We start from the raw sequence: 22,656 nt of genomic DNA, 5'->3' as shown, positions 1-22,656 counted from the left end.
TGAGTTTCCCACATGAAATGCACATCCATGGAAGGCAGATTATCCCACATGTAAATCATGTGTGACAAATGTTATATTTCCAAATCTTTCACTATCTGATTAGTTAATATTAAGATGCAATTCAATGTTCAGAATTAAACAGTACTATATTGAAGAATATAACAATGCCTGTCATAAATCTAACTGTGGAGGAGCCATTAGCCACAAGCACTGGGTTTCCAATTCTTCCTTCATGACAGAATTTTGAAAGGTAGTCCTTTCAGTTCAGAAAGAGAGCACAACTCTTTCTCTTTCCCCCTCCCATAAGAAATTGAGAAATAATTAGAAATCCACTACAGACATTAGTTTATGGAAAGATATTTTTACTATCAAAAGAGAATGAGCTGGAATGGCACACCAGCTTCAGATTTAATGTATGATTTCTCATCCATGTATCGGGAAGAAAAGCACCATCAGTTCAAACTACCCTTTGCAAGGAGCTTAAGTCATGATGTATAGTTGATATTTGGAAAGAAAAAATGGGTTGCTGCACAAGTATGGTAAAATCAAATGCGAATCATCTGTCACCCACCGAAATGATTGTTGTCCCCACCCCTGCCAATGGCAAATGTGTAACTCATCATCAGACCTCATCCCTGATGCCACAATCACGATTGAGCAAGTATAGGAGGAGGAGCAAGTTCATGCATTGGGGTTGTTCTTCATGAGCTCCACATCCGCTTTCACCATCTCCTTCACCAGCTCCTGTCACAAAGCAGAGAAGTCACACGTGTGTTAGGCTTTGCTCGTTCCCACAATACAACCTCTCCCCCAGTACCTATTTCCCCACCACTAGTCCAAAACACCTTCTGCACAGCCTATTGTGCTCTGTAGAGTTGGCCTCACCATTTGGTAGGCTGAGGTGGCTTGTCCCAGGGTAGCAGGTTTTGGGCTACCCAGGAAGCAACTGCGAACTACAGTTTTGCCACTGCATTGGGTACCATTTTGAGTTTCTGCCTCAGGTACCAAAATGCTATGAGTTGTTCTTGTTGTCCTGAATGCAAATTTGCTTTTCATGTGCTGTACCCAGTCTCTCCTTTCTTCCTCAGAACTGAATCTTTCTTGTTGGGAATCTTGTATTGTCCCATCACTCTGACTGCAAAAGGTTGTGCTTAGGAAAATACAGTATTTTCCCCAGATACACTGTTAATTGCTGTTCTGATTGTTGTGTGGAATGTTCTTGCACAAGTGTCCTTTATTGGACACTGTCTGACAACTCCTGTCTGCAGTCCTTGCACCATTTTGTGAAAACACACACACACACACACACACACCCACACCCCATATTTTCCTAATGGTAGCAGCCCAACTAAAGTTGCACACCTTGGCATGCTTATTCAGAATTCAGTCCGAATAAAGTCAATGAGATTTGCTCTCAAGTAAGTATGTGTGGGATTGCAGCCTTGTGCCAAAGTCCCTCTTATGTCAAAGAGATTAACTCTCTCCTATTTAAATCCATCTGTCTTCAAAATGCTTAACTTTGGTTGCATTATGCCTGTACTCATTTGGAAATAAGTGCCATTGAAATCAATGAGTCTTACTTTCACATTAGGATGAAGTAAAAATATAAGATCCAAAACATGGTTATTTGTATGGACGTTCTATCATAATCTGTTTGGTTTCATTACAGCGAAGCACATTTAGGATCTGGGTGAAAAGGCTAAGTTCAAAATCTTGATTCCCATGGCTAGTTACAGCTTTGATTGCTTAGACTATAAGCTTAAACTTGTATAAGTGCCTGGAGAACTGCAGTGATAGCTCCTGTTTTAAAAATGTTTAAAAGCAAGACCTTCAATGCTGTAAAATGCTATTTTGTTTGTACAATAAATGGGCTTCGAGCTGTTGTAAGGCTTTGGTTCCTCTTGTTCCCCAAATGGGTCCTTGCATGAAATGTAGGCTAAAAAGGACTTACGTCAAAAGTGACTTTGGGTTTCCAGTTGAGTTTTTGCTTTGCTTTGGTGCAATCACCTTGAAGGAAATCCTATAGGAAAGAAAAGGGAGGGGGGAAGGGAAGCGTCTTCATTTATTGCTTTTTGCCACTGTACCTCTACAGCTGCTTCAGTCTCTCTCCCACGCACAGAGCTAACAATTTGTCTTTAAAAGAATGAAAACAGAGCTGAAGAAATCCTTGGCCTGTTTCCTTTTCCAGGTTGCAGCAGAGATGGAAAGGCAAGGTGATGGTTACCAAGGTGTTGATAGACATCACTCGTTTCAATTTCATTACAGACTCCTCTATCCACACATAGTTTCTGGAAAGTGCTAGTGATTCTCAGAAATTCAAACCACCTCCCTCCTCCCTTTCAAGTGTTGCAGTTCCACTCCAAGTGCTGTAGCCTATAAATCACCAGGAGGCAGCATTTAAGGATTCCTGCACAGGCCATTTTGAATGCGTTCTGCACATCAAATGATATTGACTCTTTTATGGGGAACCCCTTCTTTTAAGTTGTCAGACTTGCATTTTGGGCGGTATACAAATATGTCAAATGAATAAAAAAAAATACACCCCAGACTTGCTACCGCCAGACCTGCTAACGAATCTTACCCCCGACTTCCCTCTGTACTTTGCTTAAATTATAGAAGTAAATATAGAAGCAAACATAACACCATCATGCCTTCCTTCAGCTAATATCCATGTGATCACTACATATAGCGCTGTTCAACTTCACAAATAAGATGGTATAAAAATGAAACAATTGATTTTTAAAAAAATTATTTGAACTATTTTTTGCAAGTTTTTGAACTTCACATCCTTCATTAAACATAAAGGCCTATTCATAAGTGAGCAGCTTTTAATCTCTTAAGGTGCCACATTAGGTGCAAATATTGTTAATTTGTAATAGAACAGGAAAGAGTGCTGCTTTTTTTTTTTTTAAGTGTTCTGATCATCAGGGTGTTTTCATTCAGTTTACAGTCATGGGAAATTAAAACATGCTTTTAATATTACTTGTGAAAAATGCTCATACGAACGTGTGTTCCACCAAGATTGTGTACACACACAGGCCGCAGCTGTCTTGTCAAGGGCCACCCACATTATTGCCACGGAGGACACTTCAAAAGAGGAAGGGGCTTCATTTCAGGTTCAGCAATTGTCAGCTGCAGCTGAGTCCCAAATAAAGATCACTCATGTCATGTTTTTGAAAGTGATGCAAATAAAACCTTTTAGTCTGCCTTGTATCATATATGTGTTGCTAGTGGAAAAAGCTGTCATAAAATCATGTGTACGTGTTTATGTCATAAACCAAACTAACATAAAAATGGCCAAAGATTCATGAGCGTATTCTAGAAGCTAAAATCATGACTTTAAATGTGAATTAGAATAGGCACAACTCAATGATGTTTTTGAGGAAGTTGTAGTCATGGTGGCTGAGAACTAGCTAGTATTACAGCAAAATGGCATGTGGATTTCTGCAAGTAGCTCATGCTATTAAAAATGGAATAATTGCAATTACCTAGAAAGGGCAATTGAAAAAGGTCTTGGAGCAAAAACCACTGCTCAGCTACATTATTAAAATTGTTCAATGAAATGAGATATGCACCTATTTAACTTCCAAATTTAGTCTGAACTTGAGTCTAAATGCCAGCCCGGGAGCAGACTGAAGTTCTGTGCCAGGACTTTGCTTACTTAAGGCACAGCAAGATCAGAAAGTTTATAAAAGGTGAGGATAAGGTCCCAGAAGGCAAAACCGGGACTTTTTATCAAAAGTTACCTGACGAAGTTAAACACAGTCCTCCTTCTGTTCTGGCTCTGCCTGAAGTACAATATAGAAATATTGTACTTCAACAATACAGAACCGTAGAAATGGATGAAACTTTTTTCTTTGTAACTACTGGGATCTAAAAATGCTCTATTTCCCTGCTCCCTTTCCTTGTTTTTCTCCTCCTAAAAAACTTTTCCTCAATTTGGTGAGGGTTGTGGGAATGGGGTATCTGTTAAAGAAGAGGGACAAGAAATAGAACTGAAGGTTCATGCGGGGAGTAGGAAAAGAAGCTTGGGATTTGAGGTTGATGTCAGATTGATTCCTTGTTTGTATTTGTGTTTAGTTCTGAAAATCAATAATATTGTTTACAGTGTGGGGAGAAAGCACAAGACTGAGGCAACACCCACCCACCAATGACTTTCTGAAGAATTCACCACAATAGAGAGATGCAATAATCATCGAAATAACAAAAGCAGTACTTTCAGTTATTTGTGAGGACTGTTAAAAAAAGAGAGAGAGAGTTCAAAATAAAATAACTGTGAAGCATTTTGTTTTTAAGCATACAAGTTACAACAAAAATACACAAAATCTTTATGTTCAGTGAAAAGGGAAATAAAGCTTCAAAATGGCAAGCTTAAAATGTGAATTACAACCTGTTCTTGGCTATGGAAAACCAAATACTTGGCGAAGAAGCTGAAAGTCCACAGCCAAATTATTGCTCTTTAACACTACTGTACAAATCTCCCACAGATTTAAATTCATTTAGCTGAGATATCATCTGTCTAGGACATGAAAAAGAATGAGTTTATCTAGTAAGATTTCTTTTAACCTCCCTCCCTTTTGTAATTGCAGGTTTATGTGTCAAATGCTACACAATTACACTTATTAAACGATCTTATGGCAGTTCAATTTTATAGTCTTAAAAAGGCACATACTTCTGCATAAAAGAGCTGGTTGTAGAATATAGTCTGGAATTTTATTTTATTTTATATAAAGCAACACAAGTTGGAGGGAAAAATGCAAACCATTTCTATGTAAATATCCCATTTCCTGCGTTCTGGTTCTGGGTGTCATCATAGCTTTTATTTTAGCTCATTAGGTGCATGATCTGATTTCACTATGTAATTTATTACTGTCTGATTCAATTTTCTTTAACAAAGCATTGGAGAGCTTGGCAACAAAAGCCCAGTGGGCTAGCACATTTCCAGAAAGGGATCTTAGGAGGAAAAACAAGTTGTTCTAGTAAGAACTAATCTGCCTTCTTTCCTATCACTATCCCTATAACTGGACGAAATTTGGTTCAAATCGGTTAGGTGGTCCACAAATTAGAGCTCCTGTGCCTGAAACGTCCACATATCCACCATCTTGGATCGGGGTGGATAACATCATTACAAACTATACCATTGAGGTGTCCCTATGTGCCACTCACTACAACTGTACCAAATTTTGTTCAGCTCAGTTAGACAGTCCACAAGTTAGCCCACTTTCACGCACCCTCCACCTTGGATCAGGGTGTATGAAATCATCACAGACTACACCATTGGGGCATCCTTACGTGTCCCTACAGCTGTAGCAAATTTGGTTCAAATTGGTTAGGTGGCTCACAAGTTAGCCCATTTGAGCCTTAAAAGTTTACGCTCCTGCCATCTTGAATTGGGGTGGATGACATCATCACAAATGATGCCATTGAGGTGTCCCTGTATGTGACTCACTACAACTGTACCTAATTTGGTTCAAATCGATTAGATGGTACACAAGTTAGCCTACTTGTGCCTCAAACGTTCACATGTCCACCATCTTGGATTGTGGTGGATGACATCATCACAGACTATGCCATTGGGGCATCCTTATGTGTCCCTACAGCTGTAACAATTTTAGTTCAAATCGGTTATGCGCTTCACAAATTAGCCCACTTGTATCTCAAAAGTTTATGCATCCGCCATCTTGAATTGGGGTGGATAACACTGTCACAAAATCTGCCACTGAGGTGACCTTGTGTGTCACTCACTCCAACTGTATGTTGGGCAGGTGCGTGCACTCGCCCGGCATGCGCATGCGTGCCGAAGAGGACATAGGGTGGCAGAGAGGTACACTGTCGCCCCAATGGACACTTTTAAAATGGAGTGCTGGCAAGGGAAATGTGGCGGAAGGGGTAAGGGCAGCCCCCCACCCTTAAAGGTACGCCCTCCTGCCTTCAAACTGGCTGAACAGTCATTCATTTGAACTGGTTTGGAGGCCCTTAAAAGGGCCTCCAAACAGGCTTGTGCACATCCCTAGATGACATCATCACAAACTAAGGTATCCCTGTGTGTCCCTACAACAGTACCTGGTTTGTTTCATATTGGTCCAAGCATTGCAAAGTTGATAAGGGAGAGGGGACACACAGATATGGAATGCTCTGTGATCTCATAAGCCTACTGGAAAGTAGGCAACAAACAAACAGACAAACAAAAAACCAACACAAACCCAAAATAAATAAATAAACGTATAGCCATAATCTAGAAACCCGTTGCAGTGGCTGGCAAGTGCAAAGAATAAGACAAGCAATTAACTACGCAAGCAGAATTCCATGGTACAGGGCATTGGGAAGGTACCATATCCATGTTTCACTGACCTTCACTGGCAAACATAGGGGATCAGAGTGCCCAACTGACTGCTGATGTGGCTGCTTTTTCCTTAATAGGTCGATTTCATCATCAAACTAGTTGCAGGTTGCGTCCAAATGGTGGCATGAGGGGTCATTTTTAAAAGAAATAGCTCACCATATATGGACAGGTAATTACCAGAAGATTTAATGAAATGTGTGTGACCTTATTAAAGGGCTCAAAAAAGGAACCAAACAGTTGGACAGTGCTACAGAGAGTGCGAATAAAGCTTGTTGAAGAATTATAAGCAGGGATTCTATTTTCAGTTTTCTTTAATCTGCACTGATTAATTAACTGCAGAAACACCACAACATAGATTAATGGTTTAATCAGCCTCAGCCTCCAAATTTGCACTAGTCTTCTTCTTCTCAGTTTTTCAAATAGGAATAATAGTCACCAACCCCACAGTTGGATACGGTATAGGATACAAAGATAATAAAGCTTTGTGTAATTCCAGATCATTCACATTTCTCTTTAGCAATTTTGAATATGGGAAATTTGATAGAAGTCTTTCATTTCAGTATGCTATATTTGTATGTGCTTTATGAGTTTCTTGGGTGTAACATCTTGAAGGCTGGAACCCTGTTTTTTCAGCCTGGTGTTATGAGTTTGCCTTGCCTTGATTACTTTGGTCTATCTCCATAGTTTTGCCTAAAAGTGTTTCCTGATGCGAGTCAAGGATTTGACAAGAGAACGTTAATGTTTCTTAATGACTGTAGTGGTTTTTCCTGATGGCTTGGAATCCAGCTTCCAAAAGGTGACACCCATCAGAGCTAGAAGGAGGGGGCAAAGACACTGTTCAAGGCAGTGCCCACAGCTCAAAATTAGACAAAGAGCTGAGATTTTCTAGCTGGAGTAAGCTGAAACGGTGGGGCAGCCCGGGAAGGACTGAACCTCTGGGGATCTGATGCCATGTTGCAGATTGTGCCCGTCAGAAGAGTGCCTCTGCTTCCAGTATGCTCTGCTGGTATATTTGTAAATGAAGCAAATATCTTTAAAAAAACCCTCATGTAAAGGAAATAAAACCCCAAAGTGTTGCCTCTGCAACTTTTTACTATTCAGGAGTGTACAACAATACAACAAGCACAATATTTGTGAGTCAACGAGTGCAACTAAAGTAAAGCAGTGATCAATTAAAGCTAGAGTACAGGTATTTTATCAAAGAAGGCTAAGATCTAACAGGTAATGGATGTTAAACATCTTTAGTAATAAGAGAAGTGCATCTATGAATGGCATTCAGTTTTCCCTCCACTATTTTTAGGAAAGCAAAGTTGTGGAACAAGGCTAACACCAAGGGAATTGAAGAATGCTAGTGAATTTGGTTCCTCATCTATATTTGTTTTAATGTAGTGAGCTAGCTAACCTCCACTCTTGGGGCAGTAACTTTTTTTTTTTTTAAGGCGGCAAATTTTTCATGAAGAGCCAAAAAGACGGAAACATGCAAGCAATTCATACTGAACTCAGATATAAAGTTGCATTTAAAGGCTAGACTACTTCCTAATATGAACAAAGAAGTATTTCAAACACATACAAGCCAGCTTTTTTGTGTGTGTGGAATAAAAAATGCCTTCTATTTGGGACTGATTCTGAAAGGCACGGAGCTCTTAAAGCTATTGCTTTCATAGCTTTGTTGGCACTCAACATGTCTTAGGATAAGGTCCCATTAAAAAGGTTGCGTGCTACAGCAAAGTCATAACAAATTAGGGAAACTCAGCCAATCTTCTTCCATCAGTCACCAACAACCTGCCTGTTAATCTTCACTCTAATGTCTCCAAAAAAGCCAATGCATACATATCTCAAGAAGTAACAAACATAAAGCCAGTGATAATGGTAACGAATAGCTGCCGTTCTGCGTTTCCCACCATACTGCAGTATATCAGCACAAACTGAAGCTGAATCCAGACCTCTCCTTTAGTGACAGGGAGTGATAAGAGACAAGAAGAAAACAGCAAACTGTCTGGTTTGTTCAGGAAGTTGGGAACTGGTGGCATTGTCCATCAGTGGGGCCAAAAGAATGTCGTCAGTACTAAAACAATGCTTCAGCTCAACCTCAGGGAAAGTCAGTCAGTCAGCAGAGGCCTTGACAAGCACACCAACAATGGAGATAAAATGGCAAATGGAGCAAAACAGAGGGAGTTGGCCCTGTGTGCTGTACATTTTGGTGCTTAATCGCTTTGATGGAAACAGTGCACAAGTTAATCAACACAAGGACATAGCGCATATCTACAGAGAGCATTTGCAGACCTCCGCTTTCTGCTTGTTATCTTTGTGCTTATGTCAACCATTTTAAAAATCCAAATCATATGGTTAGCAATGTAAATATGGACAAAATTATTCAACTGTTTCACTTGCCAAAAATTGTTCACTGCTCAGATAAATGCCCCCCCATGGGAAGGCTAATCCAAAGACTGCTAAAGTCAATACTAATTTCAGCAGGCTTCACATCAGCCCCTTAGAACTTGTCTACATTAGGGGAGAAAGTGCTGTCCTCCATTCTGTTAAAATCATGTTGTATCCACAGTATGGATAAGACAGATGTGGCTTTCACTTTGTTTGTGTGCTATCCTACTGTGGAAGCTCAAGGTTCAATTCCCATTACATGTTGATGTGGTAATGTGACCATGGAGGCGATTATACTGTGTCAATGTCCTGCGCCAAATATATTTGAGCTGGCTGCGACTTTCCAAGGTGTATTTATTTATTGGATTTATATCTCACTCTTCTTGACATGTTGCCCTAAGGCAGTTGGGGAGATTGTTGCTTGCTCTTAAGGAAAATAGCAGCTGTATTCACCAGATGAAATTGACATGATACAAGCACCTTGTGGTGACTTTGCTGCATCAAAAATGAATCAGTCCCAAGTGCCCTTATCACCAGCTGCAGCAGTACTACTAAGCAGTCCTGCTTAGTTTAGTACTATCAATGGTATATCCCAATTTTCCACAAGATGGTACCGTGGCTAGCATCAGTGTTCCCTGTGGCAGGGATTCCCAGATGTTATTGACTCCAACTCATTGTGGACACATTGTGGACCCTCAGTAATGTGTTTCCTCTCTTACAGTACACCTCTGAAGCATGGGCAGAGCTTTGACTCATTTCAACTTCAAAAAAGACAAGCTCTCTCTAGGAGGTATATACGTAAAATTATGTATGTATATGTACACACACACACACACACACACACACACACACACACACACATGCAAGAGTCCTAAACATCTTCATAACATACAGTACATTCATTTCTACAAGGCACTGTTTGAAACACATCATAGTCCAGATTGCAGAGGGTCTGGTGGATGGATTGTCCTGCCTCACAGTAGGGTGGCTTTTCACTCCCCTCCAATTCTATGATCCTGTTAATACTCAGTGCCCTTCCCCTGACACTGCACTTAATCACTGATAAATGTCTTATTCTCCAGCTCATTGCATGATAAATGATGTCAAATGAACTGTTCTCACGGTACTCATAAAACTCTTGTAGAAGATTTAAACATATAAAATAGCCCATGTCTGAAGGACGTAAGTTCTTTAAAACATGGAGAGCGAGTCATGAGGCTGTAATTTATTTGGATATCTTTCTATTTCTAGTGAATTGTCATGGGCCTGCTTTCCATTCTAATAGGGAGAAGAAGATGGTAACCTGTTTGTAGTCTATGCCTCTGTGGGTTTGGGAAGTGGGAGACGAGGCAATAAGTCTGGGTCTTGCAACCAAAAAGCTGCTGACATAATAAAAAATGGCAAATAATATTTTTATTAATAATGGGCAGGCAGCATCCATATTAAGCCCCACTGAAATTAATTAATAGGACAATTTAGTCATGATTAACTTGTCTTGTTGATTTCAATGGTGCTTAGTGATGACTAACTGGATGCTGTCCCATAAACACCCAACATAAAAACAGGGTTTGAATAAGCTTTGTATGATTTACAGTATAAAGAGCTAAATATATACATGACATAACCAAACATCTTGTAATGGTTCGAATAAGATTCATGTTCTTGTTACAAAGCAAATAATGAATGTAAGGGTTAAGGTAAAAGAAGGTGGGACAGTTTTGTATTTGGAGCAGGTCTCCAACGTATCCCTCAACATGCTGAACAGAAGAGGAAATCCAAGCAATGGCCTTTCACATGACATCATAAAAGCCTAATTTATCACCAGCCACCAAACATCTAGAAAATCATAACATCCTTTCAGGAAAGCCATGTGCAAAATAATCAGATTTACTTTGATGACAGCTTTAGTACGTGAGTCCAAGTAGCACACTACAAAGAGTAACCCTTTGCAGGTGCTTGTTTACCGCAGGACAGTCCCTCGCAGAATCTCTCTGGCATTAAGTTGCATCCTTTGCCCAAAAGGAGCATTTCCTGCCCTCATCCTATAAATATGCCTGCCCAAATAATTATCATTATTAAGGTGAGAATCGGGTCCCCATAATCTATATTTAGAACCACTGTGCGAATGAACCAGTAGCATTCATGTTCACCAAATTATGTGAAGCGGAGGATTACCTAGAATAGAAGGCATTCTTTAGTAACATCGAGTGCCAGGCTGCAGAGTTCTTGAACCCCATATATCCAAGGGCAACAAGGAGCAACACCATTTCCTCTGCCACTGAATAGAGATGAGCTAGAAGAACTATAGCTACTTTATCCCAATTGAAAGCTGTGTTAGTTAAATGTGGGAGAGATGTCACAAAATGTTCTTAACACAGCACTGGTGCTTCATAGGCCCTTTTTGGATGGGGTGGTTACTCTTGTGAATGCTCTTAGGAAAACTGGGCCAAATTAATTGAGGCGGCTAGATCAAAGAATCAAGTTATCTTCTGGAGGCTGATCTCACCCATAATGGGCAAAGCTTTTTCCTCCCCCTCTTACTGTATCTCAGCTGCTGCTTGGGAAGAGCATTTTCGTTCCCTCTATAAAAGGGTTAGTGGGATGGATGTTAATATCATCAATGAATTAAATAATACTATGATTCCCAGTTGGGACCCTGTATCGTGCTCCGAAGTCGAAAGGCTTATTAAACCTTTTCCTAGAGGCAAGGCCCCGGGAAGCGACTTTATTACTATTGATGCGCTTCGGTCTAATCTTGATTGGTGGGTACCCCTGCTTGCTTCTATCTTTTCTTACATCGACTCCATGGCAAATATCCCCTGTGATTGGGGTGTAGCCATTATTATACCCATTTATAAAAAGGGCAATAGGGATGACCCTAAAAATTATCGCCCAATCAGCCTTCTAAACGTGATTAGTAAGATCTATGCTAAACACCTACAGTGAGGGAAATAAGTATTTGATCCCCTGCTGATTTTGTCCATTTGCCCTCTGACACAGAAATGACCAGGCTATAATTGGAATGGTAGGTTTATTGTAGCTGTGAGAGACAGAATAACAACAAACAAATCCTCAAAAGCCCAGTGCCCAAAAGTCAGCGATGGATTTGCATTGTAGTGAGGGAAATAAGTATTTGATCCCTTCACAAAAGATGTCTTAGTACTTGGTAGCAAAACCCTTGTTGGCAATCACAGAGGTCAGACGTTTCTTGTAGTTGGCCACCAGGTTTGCACACAACCCAGGAGGGATGTTGTCCCACTCCTCTTTGCAGATCCTCTCCAAGTCAGAAAGGTTTTGAGGATGATGTTTGGCAACCCGAACCTTCAGCTCCCTCCACAGATTTTCTATGGGATTAAGGTCTGGAGACTGGCTGGGCCACTCCAGGACCTTCATGTGCTTCTTCTTGAGCCACTCCTTTGTTGCCTTGGCTGTGTGTTTTGGGTCATTGTCATGCTGGAATACCCATCCACGACCCATTCTCAATGCCCTGGCTGAGGGAAGGAGGTGCTCACCCAAGATCTGACGGTACATGGTCCCGTCCATCGTCCCTTCGATGCGGTGAAGGTGTCCTGTCCCCTTAGCAGAAAAACACCCCCAAAGCATAATGTGTCCACCTCCATGTTTGACAGTGGGGATGGTGTTCTTGGGCTCATAGGCAGCATTCCTCCTCCTCCACACACGGCGAGTTGAGTTGATGCCAAAGAGCTCGATTTTGGTCTCATCTGACCACAACACTTTCGCCCAGTTCTCCTCTGGATCATTCAGATGTGCACTGGCAAACTGCAGACGGGCCTGTATATGTGCTGCCTTGAGCAGGGGGACCTTGCGGGCACTGCAAGATTTCAGTCCTTCATGGTGTAGTGTGTTACCAATTGTTTTCTTGGTGACTATGGTTCCAGCTGCCCTGAGATCATTGACAAGTTCCCCCCGTGTAGTTCTGGGCTGCTTTGTCACCGTTCTCATGATCATTGCAACTCCACGAGGTGAGATCTTGCATGGAGCCCCAGACCGAGGGAGATTGACAGTTATTTTGTGTTTCTTCCATTTGCGAGTTATCGTGCCAACTGTAGTCACCTTCTCACCAAGCTGCTTGGCGATAGTCTTGTAGCCCAGTCCAGCCTTGTGCAGGTCTACAACCTTGTCCCTGACATCCTTCGACAGCTCTTTGGTCTTGGGCATGGTGGTGAGTTTGGAAGCTGAGTGATTGCTTGCTTCTATGGACAGGTGTCTTTTATACAGGTACTGTAACAAGCTGGGATTAGGAGCACTCCCTTACAGAGGGTGTTCCTCATCTCAGCTCGTTACCTGCATATAGTGAAAAGACACCTGGGAGCCTGAAATCTTGCTGGTTGATAGGGGATCGAATACTTATTTTCCTCACTACAATGCAAATCCATCGCTGACTTTTGGGCACTGGGCTTTTGAGGGTTTGTTTGTTGTTATTCTGTCTCTCACAGCTACAATAAACCTACCATTCCAATTATAGCCTGGTCATTTCTGTGTCAGAGGGGAAACAGACAAAATCAGCAGGGGATCAAATACTTATTTCCCTCACTGTATTTTATAAATTGGTGGATTGGATTGAGTCAAATGATGTTCTGGCCCCAGAGCAGGCTGGCTTTCGGGCGGGCCGGTCCACCCTGGAGCACACCCTCACTCTACAATTCTTATCTGAAAAATATTCCAGTAAGCCAGCTTCTGGACTTTATGTCGCCTTTATTGATCTTAAATCCGCATTCGATCTTATATCCCGTGAAAGGCTTTGGCGTAAACTGTGGGATCTTTCAACAGACAGAAGGCTGTTATTATTGATTTCTTCCTTGTATGAAGGCGCCTTTCTGAAAGTTCGCTGTAATGCACTGGGGTCCCTTTCGACTGCGATACCTACATACAGGCGTGGGGCAGGGTTGCATCTTAGCTCCCTTATTATTTAATCTATATATTAACTCGGTGGTTTCTTTTGTATCTACACCTTCTACGCATCCTCCCAAAATAGCAAATAAGCATGTATCTATTCTTTTATATGCGGATGATATGGCAATCATGTCCCAAACCCCAATTGGTTTGAGACGTGCTTTGGGCCTCCTTTCAAAATTTTGTTCCCAAGAGTTCATTGAGATAAATTATGAAAAATCTAAAGTCCTAGTCTTTGCAAAACAACCCAGGCAATATTGCTGGTCCATCAATGGTCATAGGATTGCACAGGTCAACTCCTTTAAATACCTAGGAGTGGTTTTTCATTCATCAGGCTCACGCAATGCCCACCTCAAATCTACTTTGTTGACGGCACAGCTAACTACGAACCTTATTATATCTTTTCATTTCTTGAGGGGGGCTTCTTATATCCCCGCTGCAGGTAAACTATTTGTATCTAAAGTCCACTCTCAAGTGCTGTACGGAGTCCAAATAGGACCTGTTAGCAACTTTACGGCTTTAGAAGCCCTGCAGTCTAAATTTCTGAGATCTATATTGTTAGTCCCCCGATGCGTGCCTAATGTTGCGTTAAGACGAGAGGTGGGTATGATTAGATTAGAAACTTGATATTGGAGGAATATCATATTATTCTGGTTAAAATTTGTCTTCTCTTGTGTAGGATTGGCCCCCCTTATTAAGACTGATTGTTTCAGATTTAAGTGGGAAGACACAAATTATTGTGAAATTGGCTCATTATGGTTTCTCTCAGGATGAGATTATCAAAATGGGATATGATCAAGCCAGGATTGAGATCAAACAACGTATCATGGACATGGAACTTCAGGAAGAAGTTGCTTCCTTGCCTAAGAATGTCTTTTTTTAAATCAAATGTTTAACATTAAACCAGCTAGCTAATTACCATTCCTAAATTTAGACGTGCTTTGACGCTCGCCCGTCTAAATGCACTTCCATCTGCTGTTATGGAGGGAAGATTTAAAGGTACCCCTTTCTCTGCTCGACTTTGCCCTTGCGGGTCTGGTCAAGTGGAGACAAGTGCACATGCCATTTTATACTGTAATTTCTATAGGGACGCCTGCTAAAGATTAGTGTCCCCTTTGCTGCAACGTTTTCCTGGGCATTTGGATGACTTCTATTTGAAGTATTTACTGTCCAGTCTTGATGACGACCTAATTTGCAAAATGGCAAGGTACTGTTATATCATTTGCAACATCCGCTTAGGTTTTCATTAATGTTTTGCCTTCTTTTTCCCGTGATTCCTATTTTATGATAGTAATGGAGGGTGCTCTGCTCTCTTTGGCTTTCAGTAAGATCTATCTGGAGTTCACCACAACTGTCTTAATTTTAACCTGTCAATATTGCGTTACAATCTGTTTGATTTATTATGCTGAGTTTTTTGTAAGTATGTATGCTTTACTAAGTATTGGTCTATGACCGCAATAAAGGATGACTGACTGAATGCTCTTAGACATCTCAAATACATGCTGGGATCACAGCTCACCACATCTTGGAAATGTTGGTTTTGCCATGGATGTGGCTTCCAGCTACATAATCATGGCATTCATTGGGCATTTGGACTGGTCACCAAAAAGATGACCAACTCATCATAGCTTCACCACATTAGAACTTGTCATAAGAACTGGCATTGAGTCTGGGTCTCCTGAGACCAGTCAGCTATCAGTGAAGGGTTACTCTATGGAAATGCTGCCTGGGCTGAAGCTGAGAGCTTTGAGCTTTGCAAGCAGTTGTCTCATGTGGCAGGTTGCCAAAACTGCAAAATCCTTGCTTAAGGACTCCCAGGCCCTGGGCTGGCCCCCTCCAGCCAGGCTAGTCACTGGATACTTCTGGAACAGGTATGCAAGTTTTCCTGTGTGGGCTAGGACTTTGAATAACAAGGTCTGTTGCTTCTGGGGTGTTACCGTCTGTGATTCCTGGCTCGGTTCTGACATCTGGCTTCAGGCCTGATGTCTTGGATTGCTTCTTGGTCCCGACTTCTGGCTTGTCTCCTCAGCTCTTGCCTCCAGCTTCAGTACTGATGCCTGGCTTGACTCTTCAAATCCATGTTCATAGTTAGTCTTGACTTCTGACTCCCAGCCTGCTTGTGCTTGCTGCACATGGCCCAGCCCTTACAGTATATGGTGCAATGCAGTTCACAAGTTCTTGTCTCATTGACATGCACAGAGGGTCTGATTAGATCTAGATTAATCTGTCCCTGAATTGATGGGTATAAGCCCCTGATAATTACTTTAACACTCATATCTTGCCCCTCAGATTGCCTGATTTCTTTCTTGGCCATTTGACTTCTTTTTCTTCACAGACTATTTTACTTGGCCTTCTCCTACTAAGGCTAACTGAAGCTTAGTATGCAGGAATGTATCCCTCCCAAGACAATGTATGTAACGGGGAGATGGCACAGATGATTGAAGTCAGCTTGTCATTACATATTGTCTGATGGAAGTAAATGAGAGACTAAAGTGTTATGACATGTAGAGCAAGACATGTGCATGCTGCGGGAACATGGGAATGATCCAAAGGGGAGGCAACAAGCTGCTAAAGCAAAATACTAATCATTTATTGAATGACAATCAAAATACCCATTTTCATTTGAGGAATCAATAGGATAGGTATCTAACTGTAATGCTAGCAAACCAAACTGTAAATGCAGGGAATTTCAACAGACTAAACCCACTTGCATAAAGAATGACACAGAAAAGTAATGCATTCAATAGCACTCATTGAAATGGAGTAACTATAGAGTTTTAAAATATGCAACTCCAAGAGAGTCTCCTTGGTGTTAAACTAGCTTCTTAACATGGCAATGCTACATGGAGATGGTTTCTGAGACAGGGAGGAAGTTAACTGTCACGAGGAACAACAAACCGGAGAAAGAGGCGAATTAGAAAAAGAGGGGATAGGCAAAATATGTTAATACAATGCTGCTGCATCTCAGGTGAATCAGGTGGCTTAAAATGCCAGTGGTGCACGCAATGTGGAAAGCATGGGGGCAGGCTAGACTTTGCAAGAAGATGAATGTACGAGGGCTAGGTTTCCAGTTACACTATAATTTAGGTGAATAGCATAGGGAATCTGGATGGAGATTTGGAGAGTTTAAGCCAATTCTTGGGTTTATTTGGAGAAACCTATTCTCAAACGTGGGTCCCCACTATGCTTTATATTTGCCAGATGTGGAGCGCACCTGGATGGATTTTTGTTCCAATGGAGACAGTGGTTGATATATCCAATTGTCTCCACCACTGACCACCAATGTGGTCAGAGACACACAAGTTAAGGGACTCACAAGGGCTCTCCTTTACTGGTAAAAGACAGAAAATGGAAATAGAAGAAGGGGGAAAGAAATCTCTGCTCTAAAGTGGGCAGTTGCGGGAAGGGGCTATTTCTGTCTGTCTGGCAGCTTTGCCTTCTGTTGGAGTAAAGAGGTTGGAGACCCATTTGGTGAGGGGAACGCCAGGCTGCTAGATCCTTGGCTTACAAGGAATCTAGGGGCCCACAAATAGTGATTTCAGCTCAGAGATTCTCAAGTTTGGGAATCTCTAGGACTCCTCCACAGAATGTGCACTCTGTCTGGGGTTTCAGTGGGGTGGATCATCAAGTAATGAGGGTGAGGGCAACCTCAATTCTCGGGAGCAGCATCTTGGAAGTAAATCTAAATGCGAGTTAGCAGGCTGGTGAAAGCTAACCAAGATGCTGGATGAAATGATGAACAGAAGTTGCTTCACAAGTGCGGAACAAAGTGGGAGGGTTTTTTTGTTTTTGTTTTTTAAATGTCCTAAGGACTGAGCTCTGTGCGTGCTTGGGCTGAGTACCTTCCACCTTCTAGAGTGTAAATCCTTATCTGTATACTGATGAAGTCTGGCAACTAAGCTTAGGATTCAGAGAAGATGCATTGCCTAAGGGCAGAGCTCACTATGGGTCTTAGGCTCACCTTCCGAAGTTGATCTAATCATAAGGTTCTAATCTTTGGAGTTAGTTTAATTTGGGCAGGAAATAGTTATACTTGGATGAGGAGATTGCTCTGTAGATAAATTTTATTCATTATTACCTTTAATTTTCTGAGGGAAAGCTTCTTATTATATGCATACCAAACTTGTTTGTGGTTGTTCCAGGGTCCTCTTAGGTCACTGATTTACTCAAAAACCTGTTCAGTCCTTTTGTTATTCAGATTCAGCATGGGAGAGGGACATTGCTGCCAAAACTTCTCTTACCTTCCATTTTCCAATATATTTTTCTGTTTGGTATCTGGTAATGCCAATGTGGACCTGAGACAGTCCTGGTACTGCCTGGGAGACCCCCAAGCATATAGTTTGGGCTGAAAAGGGGGTTACTCTTTACAATACAGAGCATACTTGTATTGTTCTTAGAATGTGTTCTTATAATTTACACAATTTTTAGAACATTAGAGCAGCAACTTAAAATGCCTCTTTGTGGGTCCTCTGTGACCAGCCAGTGGCCACTCCAGTGGACCTGAAGGAGACTGTTGGCCTGGCATTTGCGTGCCCCCAGGTGAGACATGAATGAGTGGGCTGCCCAAGAGAATGCTTATGAAAAGGAGGACCAAGTCCCATGGAATCACCTACAACTGTGGCAGACAGAGGAACGTCCAGACCAGCTCTTCCCATTATTGTGCTTAGGACAGGCTGAAGCCCAATGCAGGGCAACTGAACAATGCAATAGGATGGAGGAGGAAGATCCCAGATGTGCCATGCAGCGAGAGATAGCTTGACACTTGAGGGGAGTAAGAACCTTGCCCAGGAGGATGGAAGAGATAAACCAGAGGCATTTCCTCTGAAGATAACAGGGACTTGTGGAGAAAGGTGGACTATGAAGCAAGAAGCTCACTTTAAGCTGCCATAAGCAAGATATCAGGAAGAGGAACAGAAGCGACTTACTGAACATGAAGTAAAGAGAACCACCATCTATTTTAACAAACTAAAAAAAAAGATATTTCATTGCACCCAGTCTCATCTGGTGTTTCTTCCATTGCACCATGCTACTGGGTAATGCACTGGGTCTCTTTGACATGAAATTTCCCCCTTGGGAGAAGGAGGACCATAAGAAGCTGCCTTCTACTGAGTCAGACCATGGGTCCATAAGTAATGTCTACACAGACAGGCAGCAGCTTCTCTAAGGTTGCAGGCAGAGTCTTTCTCAGCCCTATCTTGGAGATGCCAAGGAGGGAACTTGGGACCTTCTGCATGCAAGTGTGCAGATGAACTTCTCAGAGCAGACCCATCCCTTCAGGGGAATATCTTACAGTGCTCACATGTAGTCTCCCATTCTAATGCAAACCAGAGCAGACCTTGCAAAGCAAAGAGGACAATTCATGTGCTTGCTTTTACAAGACCAGCTAGTCTTGATAGTATCAATACTGTCACAGTTCGCACTTGGCAAATGTATGAGACAATCAAGGTGGCAATATCAGTCAGTCTTGGAGGGAAACACACAGTGAGGTCATTCACACAATCAAAAACTGTCTTTTCTCAGGGTTTGAGAGCTGTGTGTGCTCCCAGTTTTCAGTTGTGTGGAACAGAGAACACACAGCTCCCAAACCGGGTAGAACACAGTTTCTGAGTGTGTTAATGACCTCAGTATCTGTTAGTATTAGTATCTTTTATATATGAGTTCCGCAAGTTACTCAGTAAGGTTGTGCACAAGACCAACTTATCCGGGGCTGGGAAGGGCTGGTGGGGAGGCAGTCTCCTATGTGCCTTCACGCACATAAGCGGTGCGGTGGTAAGTGGCAAAGCCTGGATCTGGAGGACTTCCTCCTCCAGCATCCCACAATGCACTGTGCAAGCAGTGTGGTGCATTGGGGGATTTCCCTGCTGCTGGACACTCCTGCTGCTCAGCTCAATGGGTACTCAGGATGCAGGCAGCATGACTGTCTACATGACTGGGAGGGGTGACGTAGAAGGGCAGGCGTGCCATTCTACCTCACTTTTAGCCCAGATAAAAAACCTGGGTTACCTGGTTGAAGAGCGCTGGGACCAGGACCAATGCCGGCATTCCACACGATCAGCCCTACCCAGGTAGGGCTGTACAAGCCTGGGTTAGGGCTGGTTGTGTGAAAGACCTTAGCATTTTATAAGCCAAAATGAACGTCTTGCACTCAAAAGAGGAAGCCAGTGTGGCTGATGGAGCACTGGAATATGGCTCAAGTGCTGCTGTGCTCTATGATACTTGTCAGATCCTGGTTACTTCTTTTTTTCAAATATCTAGTTTTCTATAATCTATTCCCCCTTTGTGTTTTAGTTTCATGTTTCATTATTTTCCCTTCCATTCCTCACCAAGACGATCTGCTCTATTTCCTGTGGGATTACTGCGAAGGCTAACACTATAGTGCCCTCCAGGCAATTCAACAAAGTCATGGGAGTGTTTTCCTGTGGAGTCAGACCTTCGGGGCTGATGTAAGATTGAAATACCCTCCTTCATGTGCAGAGGACCAATTATGGGAGTCCTAACCACCCCATTGTTGCTCTGATCCTGGCTGAGCAATAATTGCATGGACCTATGTACCCGATTCCACATTTAAACACTCTTGAGCTTTTGAACATTTCAGCAGCACTGTGGGATGAACCCACAGAAAAGCAGCAATCAGCCACTGCTCTTAATGTCTATAAAGCCCCTATATCTGGGTTCAAAAAGAGGTGGTTAAGATGCACAGGAATATCAGTCAGCCAGGATTATCAAGGCATGTGGAGTCCTGTTCAGGGTATTTCTAAACCAGAGACTGCCAGAAGCTAAGGATGAATGACAAGGAACTGATTATTCCCATTATTGTCTTGTGCTCTTTTATTCTTCCGGTGTTGCATCCTTTATTAGACACTTCTGGAGACAGGATGTAGGCTTATAAAGACTAGAGGTCTGATTCACAAAGGATGTTGATATTCTTCATTGCTCTGTTTCATACAACATTCTCGCACCTGCTCTCTTTTTTCTAAGCCCACAACAACCTACATTTCTCTTCTTCAGCTCTGCACAGACTTCTTGCAATACACTGACAATACAATACACTTATCCCTTGTTCTAAAAAACTTCATACTTTGATTTTCCTCTTTCTTACCTCAGTTTTCTGTACAGTAGTACTATCTTCTCACACACAGCCTGCAACATAGAGTCGATCCATTTCCCACCCAACCTCATTTTCTTTCCACTATTTCCCCTACACTTCCAGCTAGTACTCTTACAGGGAGTCTCTGCTGCTGGGCAACCCCTACTTGTTCCAGTGAAACCTGAAAGAAAGCAATGCATGCTGCACTGCAGTGGAATATAACAGCAGGGCTGGATGGGTTGCTTCTCAAATGCTTTTTCTTTTCTGTTTACATTTGGTGTGGCAGATCGGGGAATCTTCTTTACAACTTGAGCTGATGGGGCTCTAGCAACTAAAATGAATATGCTCTCTAGTATCTGGCTGCCATCATGCTAGAAATCCATGGTGTTAGAAACCTGTGAAGGGTTATTAAACATACCTATATGCTCCACTCCTTTTTAAGGGCACCATTGCCAAATGCAAATAGCGTTGATGTCAGTCTGTCCTCTCTATGAACCTCTTAGCTTAAATACCTTCAACTGAAAAGGGAATTTTTGAGCCACTACCAAAAAATCTTGATTATTTCACCCTCCAGCAAATGTGAAAGATGGAAAGGAAAAGCTGTCATTTCCAAATGATCTCGCCCTAATTACCAAGCTTCCTTGACATCCAGAAGAAATGACAAAGCAATTTGTCTGTTTTGCTGGCATTGGGCTTGGAGCAGCCAAAAATCAGGGACCCTTCTTCTTAAATGTTGTCTGTTTGCCTCATCGCAGGCAATACTTTTGTTTTCTGATGTTCATCTCTTGAGATATTCAACTAGTGGCCACTATATGGGATTTTACAAACATAACTTTGTGGATAAAATATCTTATATTTGGGCCGACTGGAGTGTCTGATGTGGAGGTGTCTAGCAACTCCTCTTATGTGGTTAGGTCAGATCAGTTTCAGTTTGTGACTTCTGGTGACGTGGACAAGCTGCTTGGAGTGGTGCGGCCTACCACCTGTTCCTTTGGCCCTTGTCCAACATGGCTTATACTATCTGGCAGGGGTTGTTGTAGAAAGCCTGGTAGATATTATAAATGCTTCTCTGAGGAAGGGAAGGATGCCTCCCTGTCTTAAGGAGGCAATCATCAGACCTCTTCTGAAGACACCTGCATTGAATCCCTCAGAGTTAAGCAACTACAGGCCTGTCTCCAATCTTCTGTGGCTGGGCAAGGTAATTGAGACTGATTATCTAGAACTATTTCAAATTGGCTTTCAGGCGGGCCTTGGTCGGCCTGATGGTGATCTCCAGTTGATTTAGTTTTGATTTTAATTGTTTTTATTCTGATGTAAACTGCCATGAGACATTTTTTGGAATGGTGGTATATAAATAAAAATAATAATAACAAATAATAATAATTTAGGAATTGACAGTGTGACTCCATTGATTATTTTGGATCTTTTGGTGGCTTTCCATACGACCATAGTATTCTTCTGGAGCCTCTGAGGGGGTTGGGAATGGGAGGCATTATATTGCTGTAGTTCCGCTCCTGAACTTTTATAAGTTTATAAGTTTTTAACCGAGGGAGGCTCAGTTGTCGTGCACGCGGGACAGGGCCTTCTCTGTTGCTGCCCCCAGACTCCGGAATGCTCTCCCAGTGGCTATTCGCTCCTCGGTCTCCATCACAGCTTTTAGAAAGCATGTTAAATTGTGGCTTTTTACCCAGGCTTTTATATAATTGTCTCCGCTGCTCCTCTTTGTACTCTGTATTACTTTTATGCTTGTGTTTTAAATTTTTAAGCAGATTTGTTTTATATTTTTAGCTTAATATTTTAATTGTGTCTTTTTTACAATCTTGTTTTTACATTTTGCTCTAAACTGCCTTGGGATTGTTTTAATGAAAGGCGGTATATAAATTTAACAATAAATGAATGAATGAATGAATGAATGAATAAATAAATAAATAAA

The 22,656-nt window shown here is 41.9% G+C and overlaps 1 protein-coding gene across 1 annotated transcript in view; it reads right to left on the bottom strand.

Moving 5' to 3' along the window:
• Positions 1–341: 341 nt before the first annotated feature.
• The window catches only part of GMDS (GDP-mannose 4,6-dehydratase), a 453,328-nt gene continuing 431,013 nt past the window's right edge, over positions 342–22,656 (bottom strand). The window contains exons 10-11 of the mRNA XM_053247715.1: positions 1,952–2,020; positions 342–744 (exon numbers count right to left, since the gene is read on the bottom strand). Coding sequence (XP_053103690.1) covers positions 682–744; positions 1,952–2,020 — 132 coding nt within the window. The 3' untranslated portion in view covers positions 342–681. The remainder of the gene's footprint in view (positions 745–1,951; positions 2,021–22,656) is intronic.

The sequence above is a fragment of the Hemicordylus capensis genome, chromosome 4 (genome assembly GCF_027244095.1).
Source record: "Hemicordylus capensis ecotype Gifberg chromosome 4, rHemCap1.1.pri, whole genome shotgun sequence".
Taxonomy (NCBI): Eukaryota; Metazoa; Chordata; class Lepidosauria; order Squamata; family Cordylidae; genus Hemicordylus; species Hemicordylus capensis.
This window is presented reverse-complemented; position numbering and strand designations above follow the sequence as displayed.